General features: G+C 37.8%; 1 protein-coding gene across 1 annotated transcript in view; it reads left to right on the top strand.

Annotated features, from left to right (window-relative positions):
* The window catches only part of NAV2 (neuron navigator 2), a 247,619-nt gene that overhangs the window by 71,364 nt on the left and 150,275 nt on the right, over positions 1-25,980 (top strand). The window contains exons 3-4 of the mRNA XM_067296249.1: positions 3,461-3,513; positions 18,464-18,536. Coding sequence (XP_067152350.1) covers positions 3,461-3,513; positions 18,464-18,536 — 126 coding nt within the window. The remainder of the gene's footprint in view (positions 1-3,460; positions 3,514-18,463; positions 18,537-25,980) is intronic.

The raw sequence follows: 25,980 nt of genomic DNA, 5'->3' as shown, positions 1-25,980 counted from the left end.
ATTCTCTAAATTAGCAGAGAGAGAAAGTCATTTGTATCTGATGTGCCTTAGGCATGCTGCATCTCATTGACAGAGAAGTGGTGATAACTTTCACACGTAGAAGCTGCTTTAACTGTAGCCTAGAAAATACCAACTTTTTTCTGATGAACAAGACTGCACGCTAAAGAAGCTTCTAAATGCAGTGCAAGAGATTTTTCTTTTTTATGCTGTGCTTTCTGTTGTGTGTGAAAGCAGCTATGAAGACACTTGCTCCTTTTTGTCATGGGTGGAGTGTCTAGAGATTATTCAGAGTCACCAGAATTGGTTCTAGTTTAATTGTTAGTGATACAATTTTATGTGAGTTCATCTGAAATTCACATAGCAGACATGAAATCTTGCTATTTCAATTCCGGAACTGATGGATAAAATGAAAAATAAAGATGTGTTTTTTAATGAAGACTAAGTATGGTTAATAATGATACAGATATAATGATTATAGTCCTTTCTGCTTACCTTTCTTAAGTGAAATAGATGTGTATTGAGGGAAAGGAAATAATAAAAGCTAGGTAGTTCTTATGCCCTAGCATCCAAACAGAGAGCAAATCTAAAAAGATGTGAAACCAAATATCACTGCGTTTGATACAGAGTATCTACCTTTCAGGCCTTAAAACCGCTAGATAGTATAGAAGTGTTATGTGATGACAGTTTATTCTCTTTGCAGGTCAATTAAAAATGTATTCATAGCATTCTGGTGTATTTCAGCTCAAAATTTATGAGAATAAAAAGAACACATAAGGAATATATGCCTTAGTAATCCCATAGAAACATAGTAGTTGTATTTAAATTAATAAATTTAGATATACTGGGTCTGTGCATCATCTTAAATTTGTAATATCAAATTGTCAGTCTGTTCCATGTTAGATTCTTCAATATTCAAAACTCAAAATTGATGCTAAATTAAATTGTACCCCAGTCCAGTAGGATTTTTTCTGTTGCCTAGATGCCTAGAATATTTTGTGGACTATTTTAGTTGATCTGATACAATCAAAATCAGACCAGCTACAAAAGGTGTTGCATTATAAATAAGGATACAGATATTGAGTTAGTGTTAAATCTTTCTTTGTTCAGCTAGCTAAAAGTAGTTCCCATAAAGAGTAAAATGCACAAGTCAGTGTTTTGTTTGTCAAGCAGTACAGCCTTATGGCAGGTGGTAGGTGCACTGTTTAGCATAGATGCTTTGGATTTGCGAAGACAGACGATGTTACATATATGTCTAAATATTCTGGATCTGCTTCTCTTCTGATTGAAATTAATTGTATTGACTTAAGCAGTAGTAGATCCTTGGTCTAATTTTAAAGGTCATTTGTGTGATTATTCCAGATAACTATTTAACTTCAAATTCATTTTGTGACTTATCTCAGTATAGTTTTCATGTGCAAACATGAAAATTGTCCTGTCACCTTGGCAGGAGAAGTTTAGAGGGTTATATTTCAAGCCAGACTTTTGGAATCAAGCCTAGCAGTACTCCCTAGCGTTGTATTCCTGTATTGTTCTTTTATTGACTGGCAAGTAGATTTAAAGAAAACTCTGCAAGTTTTAATGCTAGAGATTCCTTTTCACTTGTGCTTTCATATATTTTTGGCTTGCAGTTTCACAATATGCCTTCTACCAAAATAAAACCCAAATATGTTGGGTACCACTTTCCGTGCTTTGATTCTGATCCTGTCAATGAAAGCACAGTGTCTGTAATAAAAATACAGAGTTCGTCTTGTTTTTTCTGTCTGGCTTAGGAAAGAGGATGAGAGAAACTATCAGTTCACCCCTCAGTCTTAACCTTTGGTACAACTCTGGAACCAAACTTGTTCCATTAGGTTTGTGAATGCATAGCAATACCCAAAATATGTAGAATAGTTGAGTAAATATTTCTGTTCTGTGTTTGCATACTAAAAATAAGGAAAAAGTCAAATGCCATATTGCAGCAGAAACGTGGAAAGAAGTTAAGCAGTGTAGACGTCTTTAAATAGACAACTCCAGGTAGTTTGTGTATGAGAGCTTAAAAAGAGCTCGGTAAGAAGCTTTATGGTTTGCTAACATTATTTTAAATTCACTGTATAACATTTTGGGAGTTCTAGAGGACTAGGGAAAGAAAAGCTACTAATTTTTAAGAAAGATAAACAGAATGACCTGGCTTAATAGGGATGTCTCTACACATCTGACACAAACGAGAGAAGAGCTCATTCAGAACTTCATTAGTCTTCTTTCAAATTTTAATTATGACCAGTGCAAATTTATGGCAATAAGATCTTATCAAACTAATACGGTATCAGTTTTTGAGATTACTGCAGATTTAATATATAAATAAAGATATCGCATGATGCAAAACTGAGAGACAGTGACTAATAAACTCTGGAGGCACAGGATTTGAAAACATATAAGAAATCATTTACATTTCTGTGTGACCAAATCACACTTCTAGGATCAAATGCATGCTTTTTGTGTATGGAGTCTGATAGATTATTCCAGGGAACAGTGCAGCTGATTGATCTGCAGTGTCTTTTTCAGATTAACATCAATTCCTAATGCATTACTGTGGCGTAAGTAGTACTGTGACACCTTGATATATAAAGAGGGGAATACCAGGCAGGAGTAAAGAAGTTATATTAATTCTGTATTTGACATTATGACTGCTATTGGAATACTGTGCCAAATCTGATATTCCTAACTGAAGGATGACAGAAAATTAGATGGAGTTCTGATTGTTGCCCGGAGAATATGTGACAGGTAGAAAATGTGTCTTATGATAAAAGAATCGACAGGATGCAAATCTATTCAACTGATCAAAGGGGATACCTTTATTATAGTGAAAAAACTGCACAAAATAAATTTGATTGTAACTGTTTGTTCAGTCTAGCACACAAAAGTTATTTCAGGGTCCAGTACTGAAAGGGGAAACTAAGCAAATTCAGGCTCTAAGGCACACATTTAACCACCTCAACGATTTACTAATTTCACTTGGGACTTTAAAGATTGAAACCCTGTATTTTTTTGCAAGTTGTATTACAGGTGAGCCATGGATATGAAGCTTGAAAAGAAGTCTCACAGTTTGTGCTTAAATTAGAATTGTTCACAGTTTTCCTGCCTCGCTTTAAAATCTGTATTCACTCTACAGACAAATCAACTTGACATGCAGACATCTATGCATATGTAGTGTATGCTTTCCTGCTCAGCAGTGATGCAGTTTCCAGAGTTTAAATCTTTTTTGTCACCCCACAAGATGTTGTCAGACCAGTTGTTTTCTGGCTCCAGCTGTCTCTGGAGGCATGACCCACTAGAAAAGTCCAGCTGCTTTTCTTGATGGGTCTCAGTGTTTCACACATTCGCTTTCATTGGACAACCACAATCTTAAACACCTTTATTTAGCTAGCAGCAAGTGCTCTGGAAATAATTGGTTTTTGCTTTACTTTTTATATTTGCTTTTCAGCAAATGAAAAGATTGAAGACATCAATGGCTGCCCAAAAAATAGATCTCAAATGGTGAGTAGTAAAGTGGTCTATTGTTTGTGTGCGTGTGGTTGAATATTTAGTATATGTGATTTAAATGTCTAAGTGAGACTCTTAAAAACAATTTTCAGTGTAGTTTCTCACACTAGTGAAGGCAAAGGTATAATTTGAAGGAGAACACTACAGTTCTTGCCCCATTGTACTCCACAGGAGTTGAATTAGGCCTTGTCATTTAATTACGTATTTACAATGGCACCTATTCTTACTTTGATATTTTGTATTTCTGAAATATCACGTAGTTAAACAAGAGTATATAAAACTGAAATGTTGTTCTTTTATCCAGACAATAGTATCACAAAAGCAGAATTAGATATATATTTTAAGTGTATTAAGATTCCTTTATTTTGTGAAAAGAAAGAAGATAAATGGTCAAAACTCACTAAATAAAGAACAAAATTTCAAATTGCAGACTTCAAGATCTGTTTTAAATATGTATCTTCTTTTTGATTGATTTAATTTGAAAAATAAGTTATTTTGTATCTTTCTGGTATGTAATATTTGAAACTGAAGAACCAAAAATTAGTGTTGTAGAAATAAAAGCATACCATACATCAAGAGTATGTCTGCTATGAGTATTGGTGAAGATAAAACTATAGACAGAACTTTACTGAGAACGTAAGCAGTAAGAAACTGAGGAGTTTTAAAAATTTATGGCATTTCAAATGAAGGCTATTTCCTTTTTTATCCTGAGACAAAACTAATTTTACAGTATAAATTCTAGAATCTCCCCTTTGCATTCCAAATGCTCAATTTGGGATATTTTAATATCTTTTCTGTATGTGAAGCTATTCTGGTGTTTTTCATTTTTACAGCTTCTCCCAGCTGCGCCCACCTCCAGGTCTATAACTTCGATATGGCTACTGATGTAGTTAAATAAAGGATTACAGATTTGACGAGAGTTTGCCATCTTAAGTCAGAAACAGCACTGTGTTCTGCTGTTCTGTTTTGGCTTTTTGTTTCTTCTTGGAAGTTATCAGTCTCCCTTAGACCCATGGAGCAAACACTCCTTAAAAAGAAAGCCATCTAAGCAGATTTACCGTTGCTACTTCTTACTGCTTTGAAGAGATTGGTTGCTATTCTTGCTGTAGCCACAGCAGCTGTCTAGAGTATAAATAATTGAGGAAATGTTGACAATTACTATAATTTAATGTTCCACAAATGTGTCCTAAGAACTGAATTTCATTCAGGACTGGACAAATTCCCTAATATTGTAGCTAAAAATTCAGTGTAAGTCATGATTCTTCAGGAAGGAACAGAGCTGTTCTGTTTTATACAGTCAGATGCCACACTGTAGGTTGTTTATAGAATCAGATCTGGTTATAAAAGCATCAGAGGGCATGTGCTACATCAGGAATTGTGAAGTGTTGGAAGGAAGTCTTTGCTTCGCACTCCCTCCTCCAAGGTTTTAAGTTTATTCTGGTTGCTCATTCAGGAGGGTAAGGTGAGTAAAACTGGCTGTTCTATGTCACCCTACTCATGAGACTTAGTACATCAGTCAAAGGCAGGCCATCCTCGGTGGTGTTCTCACCACAAGAAACATAAGGGTTATGCTTATGGCTTGCTTTGCTCAAGTGCACAGGCTTTTGGAGCTTTTTGTTACCTCAGCAGAGAATGCTGAGACAAGAACTTAAGAATCTTCACAAAGGTAGTGTGCACTGAGGTGCGTGTAGCGTTTGAGGAGACAGCTCTTCTTCAAGTTTCCTGCATTCCAGGAGAAGGATGTAAGTTGCACTGTTCATTTAGATTTGGCAGTCTCCATCCTTTGCATTTTGATGCACTTTCCTCTTAATATACCACTCCCCAGGGTGTGGGAGCTGGTGTTTGTGTCTGGTGCTTGTACTACAGAGGTGTGGCAGGAGGCAAGGGTCTTTGTGTCCAGTCAGCTCGAACACACATGGTTGAACCAGGTCGAATGTGTGTAGTCTTATTTTTTTTAATTGATTGTTCAGTTACAGATGTGCATATCTATATTGTACTCTCTATAAATAGGATGTTACAGCTGAGTAGATATTAAAAAAAAAGGTAACTTAAATGAATGTTTAACTTTGCTCATTAAACAAAAATACAATGCAGCTTGGTGGGAAGTCTTCTATCATCAACTCTCTCGTCTGGGCAGTTTATCCAGTTTGTAGGTTCACCATGCCATGGACAGAGAGAATTGTGTAGAGCCAGCTCTGGTCCAGCCAGATGTATCGTCCTGAAAACCCAAAGTGAATCTATATATCTTCCAAGGCCCTTATGGCTTTGTGGAAGCAAATATAGTTGCTTCCATGTGGTACAGTCATAAGCCAGTGAAGCTCATCAAACCTTAGAGAGCTGAATGCAGAGCCAGATCAGGTCTCTCTGCATTGTTGTGCCCATTGCTGCAGAGTAGACCAGGGTGTGGATTTGCCCAGGCCAAGTTGAGCGTTAGAGATAGCTTGGGTCTAACAGACTCAGAGCCAGTGCTAATAAGCCTTGTCAAATCAAGTTTAGTACTGCAGAACCATTTGGGACCATCGAGGCTTATCAACCAGGTCTCAGTGCCAGAAGTGACATGACCAAGTCCCACACTGACGCCATGAAAAGTCACTTCAGTGAGAACCTGTGCCTTGTACTCTTGTTGTCTGGGTTGCTCTGCTGTTGGGAGTATTCCGGTCTTCCTTTGCTTCAGATAACAGAGTTGACTGGTTTTTATATAATCTATTATAGACTGCTCTATATCTTCTTCCCTCTTCATAAGAACTGTAGGTTTTTTTTTTTCCAATCCTATATGCTTTTGTATGCAGATATTTCTCTAAACAAAAGCCTGTAATTGTGATGATTAGTTCCAGCTGGCACACAGAAAATCCTGTGGTTAACTGAGGATGTAGTAGTATGGAGTATAGGTTCTGCGGCCAAGAAAATTTGGAGACTGTCATCACAATTGCATTTTGCTTTGTAGAATGAAGCATAAGAAAATATTGGCTCACTTCTTGAGAAGTGGGAGAAGGAGGTTAAAACAAAACCACTTTCCTCTCCTACCCATTTTTGGAAAAAGACAGATGTAAACAAGCATGAATAGGGATATCTTTCAGTTAATGCTGCTTGGTTGAAGAAAAAAAAAAATCTTTTCTTTCTAACAGTCAGTTTGCCTGTTTTTCTGAGGATGGTATTAGAGCTCTACATTCATCAGCCTGCAGAAGCTGGACTATACAGGAGGTACAGTTTAGTACCTTATCTTGTAGCTAGTGTAGGTTTTTCTAGAATATAACCTATTGCAAAGGGGGTCGTATCACTTATATTCATAAAATGATAAAGTAACTGAAAAAAGTGGAGTACTTCAGTGAATTGTAATATGCAGATATCAAATCTGGCTTTAATGGCAGCCTGTAGAAATCTCAATCCTTAAGTGCCCTGTTCTGTCTGTAGGAAGTATGTTATGTACAACAGTCACAGTTTTTAAAGAAAGTTTTATTTGCAACCTTTTAACTCAGTGTGATATCTGAACATTTTATTATGTTGCATATTAATGTGTCCTGTTTTCCTAGCCCTGCAAAGAGTGTGAAAAAAGACAGAGAGGTTCCTTCCTTGACTAGTTCATACTCTGATCCTGTTGTAGTTGCCTGCTCTAGCTCCAAGCCTTGTTAGAGACTCTTGGGCTTCATGTGGTCACAAGCACAACTGACTGCTGTGCTACCTGTTACAACTGATAAATTGTAAGAGATGAGATAAAAATGAAGATTAGGTGATAAAAGAAACATGCAAAGGATGTGACATTTAGAAAGATCTGGCCATTAATGTGGAGAGAAAGGTGAAGAAAAGAGAAGAACCATAACTGCTAGGATAGAAGTGACTGAAGAGAGAGCTGAGCAAAGAAAGTTAATTTTTAAAGCATGGACTTGAAGATGAAGAGGGGAGATATTTGGTAATGAAGGGATATATTGGCAGACAGAGGACAGCTGATACACTACTGAAGATGGGACTGTAAGAGAGGGTGAAAGAAGTAGAAAGCAGTGTGTCACGTAGGAAGGGTAGAGTTTTTCTTCCACTTTGAGCACAAAGCCAAGAAATATTGAATGTGGCAGTGGAAAGAGATAAGGAGCATCTGGATATATTTAAGAAAAAGTATGAGAAAAGAGAAAAGAAAGTTGATTTTTTCCAAGGTTGAAAATAAAAAAGTTGAAGTTTTGCAGTACTCTAAAGAGAACTAAAATGCTAGGTGTCAAAGTTGGAGAAGGGGAGTGGAGTGATAGCAAACCGGTCAATGATGAAGGGAAAAAGATGGGGAAATCTGTAGGTGGATAAAGCAGGCGCTCTCTCATCTTTCCAGGCTAAGCCTGGGGAAGTTGTGGGACATCCAAGACAAGAAATTGGAGAAACAGGAAGGAACATAGGCTCAACCAAGACCACAGTTCTCTCCTATAAATAGAGTCGGAAATAACTGTGGTTCTCATGTGGTGTTTGTGGTTGTTTTTTATTGTTTTTAAGAGCGATCACTTTATGTATATGAGTATCAATGTGTGATGAAACTATCATGGAACAAAGAGGAGGTACTTATCTTTTTTGTGGGTTCACCTGAGAGTTTTTCAAGCCTTTGCAGGTATCAAGCCTTACTGGTAAAATAATACTGTTCAGTCTTTTCTGTTACTGTTCATCTGTCTTGCAAATGTAAAGAATCTTTTACAGCAGCGTGGGCCAGACCCTGCATTTCTTCCCAAGAACTTTATAAAAGTCAAGGCAAAGGCCCTTGATTTCTATATGTTCACTTCATTTGCAAGGAAGCCTTATTCCGGTGATGGCAACTGGACTTTTAAATTTTATTATTTGACTGATTTCTTGTATTCTGGAGATGTTCTGTAGTGTATTCTGGGCACCCAAGTCAAAAAACAGTTTGTATAAAAATTTTTCAGCCTGGCAGGGCCCCTGTTTTTAAAGTCAGCAGCACAGGAAGTTTTAATTAAGTGTTAAAGCTAGTTGTTCACTTCTGTCCTCAGTGTGACCCTTGCCACCTCCACCCCCTGCTACATTATTTTTTTTTGGGGGGGGGGGGAGGGGGGAGAAAAGAGCAGATAAAAAGGCTTCACCCTTTTTATGACAGATGTTAAAATCTTTATTATTATTTGTGTATATGGTATATAGTTATACATATTACCGTGTTCTTTTTCACACACAGTTAAAAATCACTAAAAGTACATATCCATGAATTGAAATAAACATGAATGCTGGTGTGATATGGCCCATACTTAAAGAGTATAGATGAATAGGCATAAATGAGGGCTGGCAGGAATAATGTGAGAGGCAACTGTCTACATCGACCGAGGAGCTGACTGTGTATGTGTAATATCCACTAGGAGAGTGAGCTGCTACTTTTTGTACAAATAACTAAAAATGACTGCTGTAAAAAATAGAGTTAAAATATTCTTAGCTTCTTGTATTTTTCTCATGGAAATAATTATTGTCAATTTTAGAAACTACCATTTCTATCTTCTCAGTTTCCCACCAGCTGCACCAGAACTGCTGTTCGTCTAGCACAGGAAGATTGTCCTGGGCACACTGTGGAGTCCTTCAGTTAACTCAAGGATCACTATGACATGTTTTCAGATGTTTCCTGGTTACTGCTAAACATATTGCCCCGTATTACTCACAGTCATATTTATCCCTGCTATAACCCATTTGTCTCAGGAGCAGCTACATTTCATTGTGTGAGAATTAATTGGTTTTGGGGGTTAAAAATAGCAGTTGGGCTCCAGCAGTATCACCAGGCCTTCTGCTTAGTCCCTGTTCTGTCTTTGTTCTTGGAGAATTGGCATCTGCTTAAACCTGCTCCTCTAAACACAGTCTTTTTTATATATCCAGTGTTGTCTAAACGTTGCCATGGCTGGCCGCAATAAATTTGCAGAGGCTGTTCCTCCAACCCCTCCCAGACTGACAGGGGCTGAAGTCTGGCCGTTAGGCCACCCGTTTCTCAAAGTCACGGATCCTGTTGCCCAGGAATGTGCTGCTAATTCAGGGAAATAGCTCCGCAGAAAAGATCAAAAGCATCACAAGCATTTTTTTCCTCTGCAAATTCCTGGTGTAGGATTTTTGGAAATGTATCCTGGTGGTTAAAAATAGTCATGTATTTTCAAATAAAACTTCTCCAAGGTTGTTCTGAGAAATATAGTAACGGGAACTTTGTGTCTTCTGTTAAGCCTTTCCCCCCACTTTACTTAGGTAGCCTGTATCTTACTGTCAGGGTAGGTTTAGCATTTTAATCTGTTTAATGTTACTGTAGTAACAAATGGGCATTTTTTGACTGTGGCCTGGGGTATGTTTCCTCATGGCTGAATGTTAGCCTGAAGGGAAGACATTAGCTGGAGCCATGCCAGACTGTACAGTGACGGACACAGCATAGCTCCTTGAACTGCGGGGGGAGACACTTGGCCTAATCGCGAATTTAGCAATGTCTAGAACTGCATTTTCTTTAAAACTTTCTGTGTTTCTGCTGATCATGTGTGAGCCTAAAATACAAATTTTCCCATATAACTGAGGCCTTGGCCCTCTACTGGAAATTTCATAAGATGCTCTTTCCTTCCTCTGCTCCGTTATAAAATCCAAAGCTCAGCTTCTGCATGTTGTCATTTAGAAAAGAAAGATTTGCTACAGAGATGATCTGCCAGGCTGTGTGTACTTAGATATCTTTCTTCCCATCTCTCATGATGAATTTTGCTCTTGGTTAAGATTCATTTTGCTGTCTCTATTTTTTCCAGGGATCCAGACTGTTATTAGGCTATTATGCTTACCATTTATATATTATTATCAGTGAGACAGGTGCTGTAGGATAATGGACCTCTCTTTTGCAGAGTTTGCAGTCTAAATAAAACCACAGACAGAACCCTCCCCTGCCCCCCATCATCCTACATAGGAAATAACATGATAAATAGAGCTTGACAGGACTGGGAGAGGCCAGTATGTACATCCCACTGCCATAAGGTACCATAAAGCATCCCTAAAGCTAATAGACATTTGTCTAATTTCAGGAGGGAAAGAGTCCCAGAACTGCTGCCTGCGGGCATGGAGATGAGGCAGTATGCGCATGCGGTCTGCCCGTTTGGTGGGCGTCTGTCGTGCCTTCTGAGGCACGGTGGCCACAGTCTGTCACTCTCTTGGGCCCTCGTGGTGTACGGTACTCGGATTCTTTGCCCTATGCTGTGGTGCTGAAACTTAAACATCATCCGACTCTGAAAGAGCAAGGGTCAATAAAGAGCAACAGGGAAATGCCTTTAAAAGTAATTATTAAGGAAAACTGGGACATGTGAGCTTCACGACAGAGAGATAACTAGATTCTGTTTGTTCATTGATCTCATTGTTCGTTTAAGCTGCCGTATCGCTTTTTGAATACCTAAGTTTGTAGCCCCCGTGTGGACTAAATACATGAAACAGAGCTGTTGCACAAAGGAAACAGGGTGATTCCACAAAAGTGTGTGGAGACTTCTGTCTGTATTTGCAGATATCTTTCACTTACGTATTTAGATGTTTACCAAAGAGTGGATGAATAACTTTCTTTTGCCATCGCTATTATTTATGTAAATTTTTTACATAAATTTACCTTTTATGTAATATACTCCAAACACAGCTTCTTGCTATGTTATGCTTACATGGGGAAAAATGGGAAATTGTGGATGATGTGTCTTTAACTTCCTTTATTGTGCCTGCATATTGGGATATATATTATATGTAAAACGGCATTCGTTGTCAGGCCAAACTATAGTATATTTCTATCACTTAAAATAAAGCTTTCGTTGCTTGATTGTTTTATTATTATAATTAATCAAAATAGAGCACAGCAATATTCGGTACAAAACTTCCTTCTGAGGTAAAACTTGTGATAAAATGTGTAGTTTCTCTGCTATGTGAGTTTCATTAAACTCTGAATTACTGCTGCAAATTGAAGTTAAATTTGATATACAGGGTTTTCATCACTAAAGCTGGTATTGGAGGAAATACAAACACTACTCAAGAGGTGCTGCTTACTGTAATGAGTAGTTTAATGTCAGCTTCTCCTTTCAGACATCTATACTCTTTCAAAAATACCGTTTTATATACAATTCAAGGATGTTTTGTCAATCTAGTGAACACTGCCCTTCCCTAGACATAGGTCACATTTTACACTTAATCACAACAGTACACTGGCAACATAACTTTCGGTCTGGAAGCCCAAAATAGAAAAGGGTCTCTCGTGAGCAGCTAGGGAATGTGGAAGTGAAGCATTCATGAGACTTGTTGAACCCCTCGTTACTTATTTACTGAGCACAGCCATGGTTTCTGTCGAGCTGTTCCTATCTTTAGTTATACTGAAGCAGAGATTTAGTGCCAGTAATGTAGAGTTAGTGTGTTACGTGCTAACATCCAGTTAAGTGTCTGTTGAAACCAGCAAATGGTTTCATTTATATCCCAAATTAATGATTCTCCAGTGGCAGGATACTCTGTTGATATATGTTATCCAAAGTTGAACATGTTGTTATTGTTTAACAAATTGTAATTTAGGACCAGTCTCAAGATTTCAAATGGTGCACAAATTATCCACTTCAGCTTTTTGAATATCTTTCTCTAAGGCCTGATTCTGAAAAGCTGGTCAGAAAACGTTGAATATTTCTGTGAGTGTTTTTCAGAGAAGCGAACCTTTATGTTTTTCCCCATAGGAAAATTTCTCTTTTGAATGGAAAAAATGAAAACATTTGAAAAGCTGAATTTCAAAATAAAGTAGGAAAATTTCTAGAGACCTTACATCCGCCTCTCCCTCCTTAAACAGTGGCTGCTTGCTTGTTTAGAAATACACTGGGTAGAAGCTGCTGCCAAGTTGTCGTGTCGTGCAACCTCTTCCCTCGCCAACCCCCCAGGAGCCGAAGCTGTGAGTGGAGGCGCTATTGCCCCCCTGGCCGGCCCGCGGCCCGTGCTGGCGGCTCTCAGCGCAGCCGCCCTTCGAGAGGGGGTCCACGCGCAGCCCGTGCTAGCAGTTAAAGCGGAAAGCCCAGATTAGCTTGGCAGGACTTCTGAATTGCATGGGCTTGCCTGAAAGCAGTCTGAATACAAGAACCCTTTACGTGCTCTTTGATGTGATTAGAAATTTGGGCACCATGAATCGGAGCTTTCTCGGTGGTGCTTACTGCACGCGTTTCTATTTATATTTGGCATGTTGTGAGTACAGCTGCGGATATGTTTTTGGAAAAAGAAAATTAAATATTTACAGGGATTTAATACTGTGCATGTACAATAAGAGCCAGGTGGGCATTGTGTGTAATGGGTCTCTGTGTTCTGTGCTTTTATAGATATTTATGATAGCCACGCTAATGTGAGTCCCCCTGCAACCTTAGCATCAAAGTTCTTTAAAATCTTGAATATTAACAGCATATTGTAAAATAGAGCAATACCGTTAGTCCCATCCTTTCCAGAGGAGCAGCTGAGGCACAGAGAAGCGAAGGTTTTACCCAAGAGCAGAGAAGGGGATGCTGGAGAGGGGACTGAGGCTGGTTCTCCAGCCAGAGGTTAGTGCCCAAACTGCCCTTTCCCTTGAAAACCAAAAAGAGGTTAAATTGTATCCAAGTGATGCATCTGTAATGTAGAAGGTCTAATTTTCACATATATGTGAAAACAATGCACCTGTGAAAATATATTTAGCTTTCTGTGGATTTCTCTCTTATAACCAGGCTTCGTGTGTCCCTGAGTTACGACCATTATTTGAGTTCTGAAATATCCACTAAGTTCTGTCAATATCCTGAAATTAAATTTATGAGACATTTTTATCCAAATAGGGGTGGCATATGAACACTGGGAGCAACATATTATTTCTTCAAAAAAAGTATATTTTGATCAGGGTACATATTAATGAAGGTGTATTTTAAACAAAGCAATTAAATTAGTGCTTATATCCTTCCGAGGAAAAGAGAATTTGTAATATTGCCTTGATATTTCTTATATGTGATATAAATACATTTAGGAAATAATGCAAATGAGTAATAAACCTAATTTGAGGAAAAAAAATTTAAAACCCCTCGAACCCCAGGATTATAAGGATTACCAATGTAATGGTTTAAAATTTTAAGGCTCTTCCTAAACTTTATGAAGTAAAAAAGTTAATCATAGAACCTTGAGCTGAAAATACAGACAAAGAATACATTTTGCTTTATGAAACAGCTTGCTGAGAACAGCTTTTGTTAAGCTCCTTCCTGGTTTCTGGATTATATGTGAAGTCTACTGTAATGGTGTATAAGAGTTTGTAAAAAAAATTTTTTTAAAAAGTCACATGAAATCAATCTTTATTTTTCTTGTTTGGAAACTAATCTACTGGACAGAACATGGAATCTTAAGTCAAAAGCAAAGTACTGGTTTCAATATAAGTAGTAATTTTCCTGGGTAAGCTCATAAAAAGTCAGCTGTAAAATCACTGTAAAAGTTGGGAGTAGAGATCTTGCACCATAATAATGATGTTTCTTGTAATTATGAGAATAATCAGAAACTTCCCATGGTTTCTAAGTGAAGGCACCTACAGTGAGAAGTTTAATTTTGATTTTTCTTTGAGAACAACATCTGGATCTGTCACAAGGAGAGCAGTGTTTATAATTTACCCTGCTCTGTTTGTCTTGGCTGAGCTGAATGTCAAATATATATATTTGTCAAATATTTGTCAAATATAGTCAATATTCAACATATATCAGTGCCCATGTACGGATTTCTATTTATGTGATGAGGAGTGGGGATGTTTGGGGTTTTTTTGTTTTGTTTTGTTTTTGATGTGCCCTACTCTGCTTGTACAGGCCAGGGCATGTTTCCTAGTGCCTTTTCTTTCGAACACGGACAAGAATAGAAACTGAATCTTCTGTGGTCATTGTGCCAGTGTTGCCAGAAATACATAATTACTGCAAGGTACATTTGAGAGCAGAGGAGTAACTGAGTGATATACCTGGGAAAGTAATAGTGAAATGAGAATTAAATAAATGTATTTTGATCAGTATATAGGAATTCAATAAAATTGTTAAATTTGTATCTACATAAGTTCCATATGTGTCGAAGTGAGGAAGGAATGAGGAGTGTGTAGGTCTGATAGGAATCCTGCTGCTTATCCACCTTTATAAAGGACTTAGTGAATAAAAAGAGATATAGATGATCCCTAACTCTTAACCCTGCTTTTTCAGCAAGAGATTGGTGGTCAGACTCCTGTAACAAAAGCAACTACTGCTTCAGCAGGCTGTTCTGGTGCTTGAAACATGTGCAACATTTCTAGCCATGATGCTCCCATCTTGCCAGGCAACAAATGCCACCTAGAGATGCCTGTTAACAGGAAGCTTTCTGCTAGCTGACTGAAACATTGATTTTGCATCTGTGCATATGAGAACGGCAGTTGTGAAAGTAAACCCTTTATGTCTGACCAGAAATTTAATTCTGTGGATTTTTATTTTGTCATGCCAGCATGTAATTAAAAGAAAGCTCTCTTCTTACGTAGCATAGAGAAATGACAAGTCTGGATAAAGAATGCTTACTTTTACTCTTAAGTGACAGCATGAGCCTTGACTGAATTTAGGAAAAGATAATCACTGAGGAATTAAGATGAAACTACTTCATTTTATCAGTCTGAACTACTCTTTTTCTTAAACTATTGTGTGTAGTGAATGGAACAGCAGAGCTTAAACAGCGTGTGGGGGGAAACCCCCAAATAACCCTTTATTTTGTTTTAAAAAGTCAATTAAAAACACCGACGGAGGATTGTCAGTCCCTTCTGATCCCAAACTGTGGGTAGGTTTCCTGAGTTTCCCAGCTTCCTATTTATAACCCTTCCCAGTGGGAGTGTTTCCCCTGGCGACGGCAGAGATGGAGAGGGAAGAATTCCTGTAGGTGGGCAGGCCCTGGGGGATTTAGAGGCAGCAGTCCTCAGGCTGGCGTTTAGTTTAGCGATATTTCAGAACAATAACTGCCTTACATGGTGTAAAACTGATACTGTGCTTTGATAGTTGACTATACCACAAACACTTTATGTGCAGTGTTTCAAAATTGCAGTTATTTTTTTGATGCTTTTGGGGTGGGAGTGTTACAAGGAATTGCTCAGTTTTGGACACTCTGTAATGTGCTTGAATAAGATAATCACTGCAGATATCTGTCACTACATTTTTCTCCTTTCACACAATTTTCCCCTATTTTGGTTAGGAAGGAAATAAGAGACATGAAACTGCCACCTTTCCTGCTTTGCTTCTACTGTGTTAAGCCTTGCTGGCAGAGCAAATGAGAAATCAGAATTGTCAGCCAAAAAACAGTCATAGCTCACAGTGAAAAAGAAAATATACGCTCCCCTTTGGCAAATCTGCAGTCTCTTCACATCTGCTTAAAGGGCTTAAACAATATGTGGACTCAGCCCAGAAAAGGCTCTCAGAGCCTCAATGAAAGTTTGCTGCTGAATAATGTAATTTCAAGGAGGCAGCTGCACTTCGTGTCAGAAGTCACCACAGTGCAGGGTCATTAGATCTTTGCTAAGCTGAGATCTAGCCAGAATCTTTGCTGCTATCCTAGATGTTTATATATCTAAATGTTCTTATTACCATGCTACTATTTCAAGATAGTTAGCTATCTCCATCACTTTATGCGCAAGAGCATCTTTCTGCATAACATAGTATTTGATAATTATTAACTCTTTCTTAGGTTAGTATTGATACAGCAGAAGCTAGAGACAGGATCCTTCCTTGGTGCTTTGATAGGCGAAATTCATTAAATGTTGCACTGGTGACTCTTCTATTTAAATAATCAGCATGATTTCTGAGACTACAAAGTGCCAAGTGGAATGTAAGGCCTTTTCCGCTGGAACTGGAGGGCAATCACAAATCATTTTCATGTGGGACACCAGTTAGTTATCATATGAGAAGCACTTTGAATTTCTGCCAACTCCAGATTTTAATAAGTTCAGCTATAGACCTGCACTCCGCATTTTATTTTCTTCCTGAATTTCCCCTAATTTCTTTCTTTTTCATTGCTGAGCTCTATTTTTCCTAAAAATGAATTAATTTCTCATTTTGCTATCATTCTGCCATATAACTCTTAGTATCACAGGTGATACTACATAAATAATGAAAGAAGAAAATTACCCAGAGTTGTGGAATACTGGAAATTTACTTGGAACAGTAAAGATTGAAGACCTGTAAGTACAGGTGGTAGAAACAGATAGGAGATTGGTGCTTTTGTTTGGTGTTTATTCTTGAAAAGGTGAACTTTGGCTTTCCAGCAAAGTCACTAATCACCTCAATAAAAGAGCTGTGTTGAAAACTTGAAAGGATTATTGAACACTGAGGAAGGAAACCAATGTAGGTTGACTACAGTATCATGCACTGCGGATGAAGGAACCTTTGGACTGCACCCTGTTACAAGCTAAAAGATCTGAACATTATAGGGAGTCTGTTCATTGATATATACCTCTTTTGGGGAATCTGTTCTCAAGGTATAGTTAGATTGGTAAGAGTTTTGAAATATATCACAATGTTTATAATTGAAATCCCAGTTATATAATCCTAATTACTTTTTGGCCTTATAGAAGAGAATATTTTTTCATTATTATTTTTATTGGCAATAAATGAAACTAACTTGAGAGAAATCCGTGCCGGAGATTGTCTGAGAGCTCTCACTCGTCCTTTTTTCTCACCCTGAGAGGGTGGGCAGTGTGGGCCGGGTGCTGGCAGCTGGCAGCTCGGCCTCCAGGACTCCATGCAGCCTCCTTTCTGTATTTTTGAGAGTAGGCGGGAGCTGAAGCAGACATAGGAAATGCATCTTTCCTGTTCCTTTGTGATCTCGCCACGCCAGGAAGAAAGAAACGTAGTTACATGGTAGCAGGTGTGGAGATGGGTCTACATCTATAAAATGGAAGTAGTGTTTGATTGGAGTGTTTTGGGAATTAATAAATTAATGTTTGCAAGATGTTCAAACATGGATAGTCTTTTTTATCACTTACCAATTACCATGGCAAAGGCAAAAAGTGCTCAGGGGTATTAACGGTGCAGAGGGACTTCTGTGTGCTTACGTTAACACAGGATGTTTCCTAGAGTTTTGTGGCTTGCGAGATCGTGGGGTGCCTGCGCTCCGGCTCCTGTGGGGAAGTGCTCTGGTCTGGGGAGGCTGGCAACTGCTGCTTCTGAATACGACAGCAAAGCTTTGGTGGTAGCTTGGTGGGAAACTAGGCATGAAGCTACACCTAAATCTCTACTGGGATATTGAGACATAGGGAAAAAATGCCGATCTCCTCCACCATTTCTGGAGTTGGCTTTGTGAGGTAGGATTTGAATCCAGCCTGTACATAGCGGTGGTTGTCATTATCATTCAGAAATGTGGTGCAGGCCCTGTCTGGCCAAGATCCATTTTATCCCATGCACTTTAGCACAGTGGTACCAGCTCTCTGAAGGGCAAGATTTGCCCCACGGCGAGAAACCACAGTTGTCTGTCATTTCTGACATCCAGAGAATTTTGTGAGTAAACATTTTTTGGATTCCAGCCGGGGTTTCCAGTTACAGTTCTTATATTTGACTGCTTTTGTGGCTGGAAGTTTTGCCAGCTGTCAGCTTAAGAACAAGTGGTAGTCTGTCTTCTCAAGCAAATGCGGCCTCCACGTTTATTTTCAGTTTCATGTTTGCTATACTTACTGTAGGTTAAAAATCCTGGCATAATATCATTGACCCTTTAGTAAGATATATAGTGATCATCTTCCATGGTTAGAATATTAAATAACTTGCTTCATACAAGTGCAAATAACAAAGTCCTGATCAACGTAATATTTGATCATTTTAAGATCTTAGCAACTTAGGTATTTTCATATTGTTATGGTTTCCGTGTTATGAGCAAAGGGACTTTTTATGTGATACAAAGACTGAGTGCAATAAAACATGCTGGGAGATTAAAGTAAACATTTATTGAAATGCATATTCTTTTTTGTCTCTTTTTTTTGTTCTTGTAATAGATTGAAAACATAGATGCATGCCTGAGTTTCTTGGCTGCTAAAGGAATTAACATACAGGGGCTGTCAGCAGAAGGTGAGTCAATCTCTTGTTTAAACTTTCATTTTCAATGAGAAACTTGAATTACAGCTTGTGATTTTAACCAGAATATGGAGTGTAAGGGAAGATTTAATTATTATGAATAATTTAAACTTTTGACATTCTTTACTCCTTTTTTCCCCCATCTCAGTCTGAAAGGTAGGTAATATCTAAACTCTACACTGCAGACTTGTAAAAATAATCAATGAGGCTGAATTAGAATTCAGTCACTTTTGTTTATTTCTGTTAAATCAGAGAAAATTCTCATCTAAGTTTTATAACTGACACATGGATTAGAGTGTAGACAGATACTGGAAGTGAACAGTTGGGGGTTATCTGTCTTTTGAGAGAGAAATTATTTATTTCCTCATTGTTTAATTACATTCTTACCTAAAAAATTATCCTGCTTTTGTTTCTCTTTTCTTTGATTCCTTTTTAGAAATAATAAAATCCAAATGTTTCAAACAAACAAACAAAAAAATGAATTTCTGAGCTCCAGTTAAATACTCTGCTTATGAAGACCATCAGAATTTCTTAAAGACCCAGTTGTGACTTGGCGTACTATGTTCCTTTATGCCAGTGAGGGGCATATGTCAGGGTGTTTAGTACCCGTTGACTGAGAACCTGTCCATCTGCTGTCCTATAAAAAGGTCAAACTGAGGTCTGTAATCCTCAGGACCAGCTTTCACCTATACTTTCATTTAAGTATGCTGGAAAAGCAATTGTGTTCAGTAGCTGTTTAAAGCAAACCTTGAATATATTATATTACACCTCCTTTAGTATTTCATAGAACAAAGAATTGGACATGCAACATAAGGGAGGGACTTTATGTTAGACTTGGTGACTAAGTCTCTTTGCAAACTCAGTTTTGAAAAGTAGGTTATACAGTCAAATCATGCACATGCTTTTACTTGTGTGTGAATAACTTAGTTGCTTGTATATTTAAAGCCATGATTTCTTCCTCTGAAAGAATTCTGTTACCTAAACAAAGAAGGCAAGAAAAATATGAAAGTGGGGTAATACATTTTATTGGAATAGCTGGTATAAATGGAAAAAATAAACAAAATTCTATATTCAGAGGCCAATGAGGACTTCTGTGTCCTCATTGTTTTGTGTAGACAAAGCTTGTTTATTTTCTTTAATTTTTCTAAATAGTCTAAGATCTTCTCCCTATCTTGTCTTCCCTGTATTCTTATACAATCACAGCTATAACAACCTTTCCCCTTTGAATAAATAAAAAGAGAAAAAGATAAGTGGGGTCTTATAAATCACATGAATCTACAGAGCTTCAGAAAGATCAATGAGTCTTCTCTGGTGGACGGAAAACATTCCCTGTCTTAGCCTCGACCGCGCATCCCCTGCAGGCTGTAAGCATTCCCAGGCATGGTGCACGGGAGTCAGGAGGCATCAGGAGCCTGCGTGTTCAGTCTCCTGTTTTAGTGACACGATGTTGCCACACATACCTGTGTTATGCATATATACAATCTTATGTACATAAAGCAAGTACTTTGCATTTGCTGGATGCTGAGAAAAGGAATCCCCCTTACGGAGTAAAGTTTTTTTATTCATAAATAACAGATGCTTTTTTACACCCTGAAAATGTAAATAAAAGGTAGTTAGTGGTGCTGGAATAAAATTTTTATAGTCAGTCTGGTGCTCACAAATTGCTACTTCCACCTTTGTTTCACAGAATGGATTTTCAAGAGGTTGAAAAAAACTGCACTAGGGTTTAATTTAAATTTAATATTATACTATTCAGTTTATTATTTTCTCTGGGTTTTCTGTTCTCTTCCTTTCTTCTTTATTAAGCTGGTCTGTGAGCTTTCTGATCATGATTTCAAGTCTTAGCTGAAACAGTTTCCCATATTGACAGTGAATGATGTACAGAAATATGTTCTAGGTACTCCACAGTGGATGCACTGCATGGAGAAACCATTGTGCACACAAATTTTATATATGCAAATTACATTTAAAAATTACTACAAAAATAACAAATTTAATGTTTATAAAATTACTGTAAAATTAAATCTATTATTAAAAAACTAAAACTTTTTTAAAAACACAACTAAAAATGACATTTTGGCAACTTGGAAAATACCTTAAAGAATTCCTCGTTGTCGTCTAAAGAATGCCCCCTACCTCATCCTATGAGGTCTGTGAGGACTTACATGCCACTTTAAAATGTGTATTTTAAATGTAATTTTACTAAGTTTGTGATAGTTTGTAAGTGTGGAAAGCAAAGCAGCAGATATTTAATATGTGTTGTTATAACCTGATGTTACAACAGCTGGTTGAATGTTAACAGTCCTTTTCCATGGTATATCCTGGAGTTGGGTTAGAGCACCAATAGCAGATTTTTTTTCTTTTCCTTCAAAGAGAAGCTTTAATGTAGTTGGCCCAAGTACTGCCTACTTTAGCTACCTAGATATCTCCATTATGATCAGAAGGACTCTCATGTCAAGAAAAAAAAAAAGGGCTAAAACTTCTAACCGTGGAAAGTTTGTTTGCCAGGAAATGGTTAAACAGAAAATGCAAATCCAAGTTTGTGGTAAAAGACAATTTTAACCTTGTGATAAGATATGAAAGTATTGTTGAAATGAAATACATTTCACATTATTTACCTATCTCAATACAATGCAAAATCTAAGCCAAATAGCAAATTAGTTGATGAGAAAACTCTTCATGTGCTAAGCTGGCAGTGTAGTGTTCACACTGGGGAAGGGACAACACGTTTAATGTTCATTGCTCTCCTGCCAAATCACGAGTCAGTCTCAGCAGGACATAGGCTATCCAATGGCTTCTGCTAATTTTTCATTTATTTCTTTCTTTTACACTGTCATATTTTGCTCTTTCTAGGAACTAACATATTAAGTTATATGGAAGGTAAAAAGAAACCAGTAATGTTTGCTGCCAGTCTATAAATGAGAATGTATACTGGCTCAACCACTAACATTAAGGAAAAGAATGACAAATAAAGAGTGGGGGAGTGAAGGAACATTTTTTTATAAAATGAAGTTATAAAATGAAGTTTCAACAACAAATTAAATTTCTGTTCTGAGAAACACTCCTTAACTGTGTTGAGAAAGGAGGCAGAAACTGAGCAAGAGAGAACATAGAACCACTTAAAATAAACACTGCCATAACCAAGGAAGCCAGTGTTTCTGCACAAGTTGCCAAGACCTGCTAGGTCAACTGCAAATAATTTTGTTTACTCCACTAGCAGATCTTTGTCTAGGAGGAAGCAGAAGATTCTGATTGCTTCTATATGGACACAAATTGTGAAGCCTCTCCTGGGTTGCTTGAGAATATGTATGTTACAGTAGTGCACCTTTAGTATAGCGGTGTTGATAATAGGTGTTGATAATGATTCAAAATGGGAATTTGGATGACTCCTGAATGTTGAAATAATTTTGGACTTCATGTTTAATATCCTGCCGGTATTAAAAAATTCTGTTTCAATATGTGCATGCCACATAGACGTAGTATTTTTTATAGATTAATATGGTGAGGATGCTAAGGAGCTGCAATCACTGATGTTGACCATATTATGCTGCAGAGAGGTTCCTCTATCAGAGCAGCATGGAGCCAAAAAGGCACTCCCAACTCAAAGATTTTAAATCCTAAAATCTCCATTTGTAGTTACTGAAGAAAACTCAGTGGAGATGCTGGAGAACTCTTTTCTCCTCTTGTTTTTGCTGTTGCTTTTGTTGTCTGTCCCTCTGAGCTGTGTGCCCGTACTCACGCTCTTCCTCATTCCCATACAGAGACACATCTTAGACTCTTGAAATTGCAGCCCTCCAGTTAATCTTTCTGTACTTCACATAGTATTTTCTCACTGCCAAGATTTCAAAGATTATGGAGAACATAAATGTGCAATAGAAACTCAAATTGACTTCATGATAGCTACACCTCCTCTGTGTAGCAGATTAGCTGGATAGTGATCAGCTGAGCAAATCATGAAACCATGAAGTGATGAAACAAAGCATCTTGCTAAACTTTGGAACAACCACTACTGAACTTAGCCTTTTCCTCTGAAATGAAACTCATGCTTTTATAGATAAATAAATTTCAGTGTATGTACACTGCAAGTAGAGCAGCTAATCCATTTTAGTTCTTTTCCTTAGCAGTGTCAAGGCAGAATTTTTTCCACAGCGCAAATATCCTACAGTGCTACCTTAAACATACCTGTGTAGGATGCTTACCGTGTTGTCAAGTTTTGATTCTACCACGCTGAGCTGGTGCCTTTGGTCTGACTACTTTTCTGTTTTGTTGGCCTGTCTGCTGGCATTCTGGACAGGCTTTCTGGTTTTGGGCTGTTATGGAGATAGGCTCTGGATAGTCCATGATCTGCTACCTTCTACTCTCAAGCTTTTTCTGGACTTTCTTTTTCCAGAATTCCCCTTTGTGAGTGCTCTGAGGTGCAATCTCCCCCCTCCCCAAGAGCCCCTTACAGTGAAAGAACACATTCATATGCACTTTTCAAAAAAATTACTCTTTAAACTATCAAAAGACACATGCTGATCTAGGAAAAAAATAATAAATTCCTCCATGTATTTCCTTGCCTCAGTTGTTAAAAAACTCCAGATATTGTTCAGATATAGATAAGATTCCACAGCAGAGTCTACCAACTTTGTCCCAGTGCTGTTTTGGTAGCTCTTGATCCCTAAAGTCAGCTTAGAGTCATCACAGAGCATGGACTGACTGAAGCTGACTCTCTATACTTCATGGTATATCCTGGATTAGCTAGGAAATAACATCTGCTTCTCAAAATTTTGTTTCAAATTCCGATCTATATATCTCAGTTTGTTCCTTTCTCTCTCCTACCATCACTCCCTGTGGACAGAATTTCCAGTTCGTTTCATTTTGTTTTCTGTAGAGGACTATCTTGTCTCCCCTGTTAAATGAACTAAGAAGGGCTGGTTTGGCACTGCCTGCACAGTACCTCTGTGGTCAACCAGAAAAGGCTTGTGCAAAGCAACAGAAGCAGACATCCACTATCTCTAGGGATGAATAATATATATATGTGAGAACCCCATTTTCTGTCAGGGTAGATGCAAATTAATGAAGATGTAGTGATTCTCAATTTTTACTCCTGCTAGACAATGTGGCTAACTCCAGTCATTGTAAACTTGCTCTTTTTCTTCTTAGTGCCACAGAAGCTTTACAGAATCTTTAGCTTTACAGAATCAGACACAAAATAAGCTCTTGACTGAATAACAGTAATAGATCTTTCTTTTTCTTCATTGGTTTGCTTTGTTCTGTATTGCATATACAATAAGTAGTTCATGATGTGCATGTTTTGCAAAAAGTCAAGATACTTCATTTGTTAGCATCAGAAAAATCAGATAATGACATTTCCGCAGTAATCTATCCAACAGACCTTTCTTTTCTTTACCGTTTCTTCCACCTTGCCCGATTTCCACTGAGTCCTGTGTATTTTTGTGAATAAAGAAAAGGATGATGGGCAACCTGTAAAGGTAGAAGTTACAGCTGTGGGTATAACAAGTAGCAATGGAGATGTTAAAGTATGGAAATTTCCAATTGGTGGATCTGGATGGATTCTCTTCAAACCAAATTCCCCTTTCTTCTAAAACATCTGGAGTGTTTGTTTAAAAATATACAAGATCAGTCTTTTGGGACTCCAAGTTTGAAATGAGTGGGTTACGTGTCCATCCATCCTTATATGAGTTAATATGCATATTTAAGCTGACACATGGACAAGAGGGGACCTAAAGCAGGAAGCAATTCAGACTATACTAATTGGCAGTTTGATGAGGTTGAAGTACTCTCTTTGTACAAAGTGCAGGGGCAAACTGCCAGGTGAATTACCTCGGTCTATCTTTAAGATAGCAGAACTGATTCTAAAAGTATGGTTTGAAATATTTCACTTAAAACCTACAGGGAAAGATGCTATTTCTTTTGAAACTCATTAAAGGAATTTTTCTTTTGATCATTATTTTTTGTCACCCTAGAAAAATGTCAAAAGCAGACTTCTGATAAATACAGCAGGAGACACACAGTTATAGAAAACAACAGGTTTTAGGTGGGGCTATTGTTAAGATTGCCTCTCACTTCACATTGAAAGCAAATTCTTGTTTCCAATTGCATATAATTTTGTTAAGTTTAAATGTGTAGATCCATGGTAATTTTCATTTTTTTGTCTTCTGGCCTGTATTTGTGCAGTTAAACTTCCCTGTGCCTCTGGGAATGTTTAGTTACGCTTCAGCTTGTGACTAAGTGGTACTTTCCTTACAATTGCCATGAATAATTATGGTTCTCTACTGAAGATAGGGAGATCCTTTTTGCTATCTTTACTGCCTGTTTTATTTTAGTGTCTACTTTCATCATCTTTCCTCCCTAACTAAACGCAGGTAGATGAGACAAGGAAACTGCCTGTTGATGGAAGTGGCAGGAGACTGAGTTTGTGGCATGACACTGCATGGGAGCAGAGGTAGCCTGAGAAAAGGAGAACAGGCAGGTTTCACTGGGATCCCACTGTCCAGGAAGAGACTAAAATTGTCTAAGAAAGCAAAGGAAAACAGAGTGACTGATCAAGGGCCCCAGGATTGAGAACCATTCGAACAAGGGAATGGGGACAGTGGTGAGAAAAAGCACTGGTGAAAGGGCCAGATTGCAGGGAGGAAAAAAAGAGCAAAGAAATTAAGCCAAGGAACAGGAGAGGAAAGGAATATCCTGGGTCTGGGTAATGAGCTGGACCACTTAGATATAGTGTATAAGTCACTGAGGAGATGAGCATGGGGCAAAACAAAATTAAGGAAGAATATAAATTAGATTAATGGCTAGGAAGGAAAGGTGGATCAAGGGGTAGTTAGACAAGGAGATCAAAGCTGGAAGTTAGTATAGAAAGGGGAGCAAAATTTTAAGAAGTGAGCCTAAGATTTGCTGGGTAAAGGACTTGGGGTTAAGATCTAAAATGTGTAAGGCAACAACGGTGAGCAATGCGAGGAGAAAGGTGCCTGAGAGAGGGAATAAAGGATAAAACAGTGCTGTTAAAAAGTCAAAGCAAGGTTTCATCCAGAACTGGGAGCAGAAGCAAAGATTCTCATTCTCATCTTCTGCTTGGCCACTGTTTTGCCGTGTTTGCTTCTCATCGCCCTCTTGCGGAGTAAGTTTTATTAGCTCAAGTGCTCTATAGAGCGCATGCAAAAATTAAGCTGCTTAATGTTGTAGTGATTTTGTTTATTTATGCAACTCACTTTTTAAATTTAGGAAGTTAAACATGAGAAATGATTTAATCGCACCATCTTATTAAAATTGTCTGCAACACTGAACTGGCCCTCATGTGTATGCATTATGATACAGTTGTTAACTTCATGTTCTCGTATTTGTTTTTTATCACGATGTTCTTGTTTGTTCTTAATTTTTTGTATTTAATATTGCATAAAAGAATAGGAGGATTTTTAAGAATTAAAAAATGTAT

Source organism: Apteryx mantelli, chromosome 4 (assembly GCF_036417845.1).
Source record: "Apteryx mantelli isolate bAptMan1 chromosome 4, bAptMan1.hap1, whole genome shotgun sequence".
Classification (NCBI taxonomy): domain Eukaryota; kingdom Metazoa; phylum Chordata; class Aves; order Apterygiformes; family Apterygidae; genus Apteryx; species Apteryx mantelli.
The sequence above is the reverse complement of the archived record's forward strand: the minus strand, read 5'-3'. Positions and strand labels throughout refer to the sequence as shown.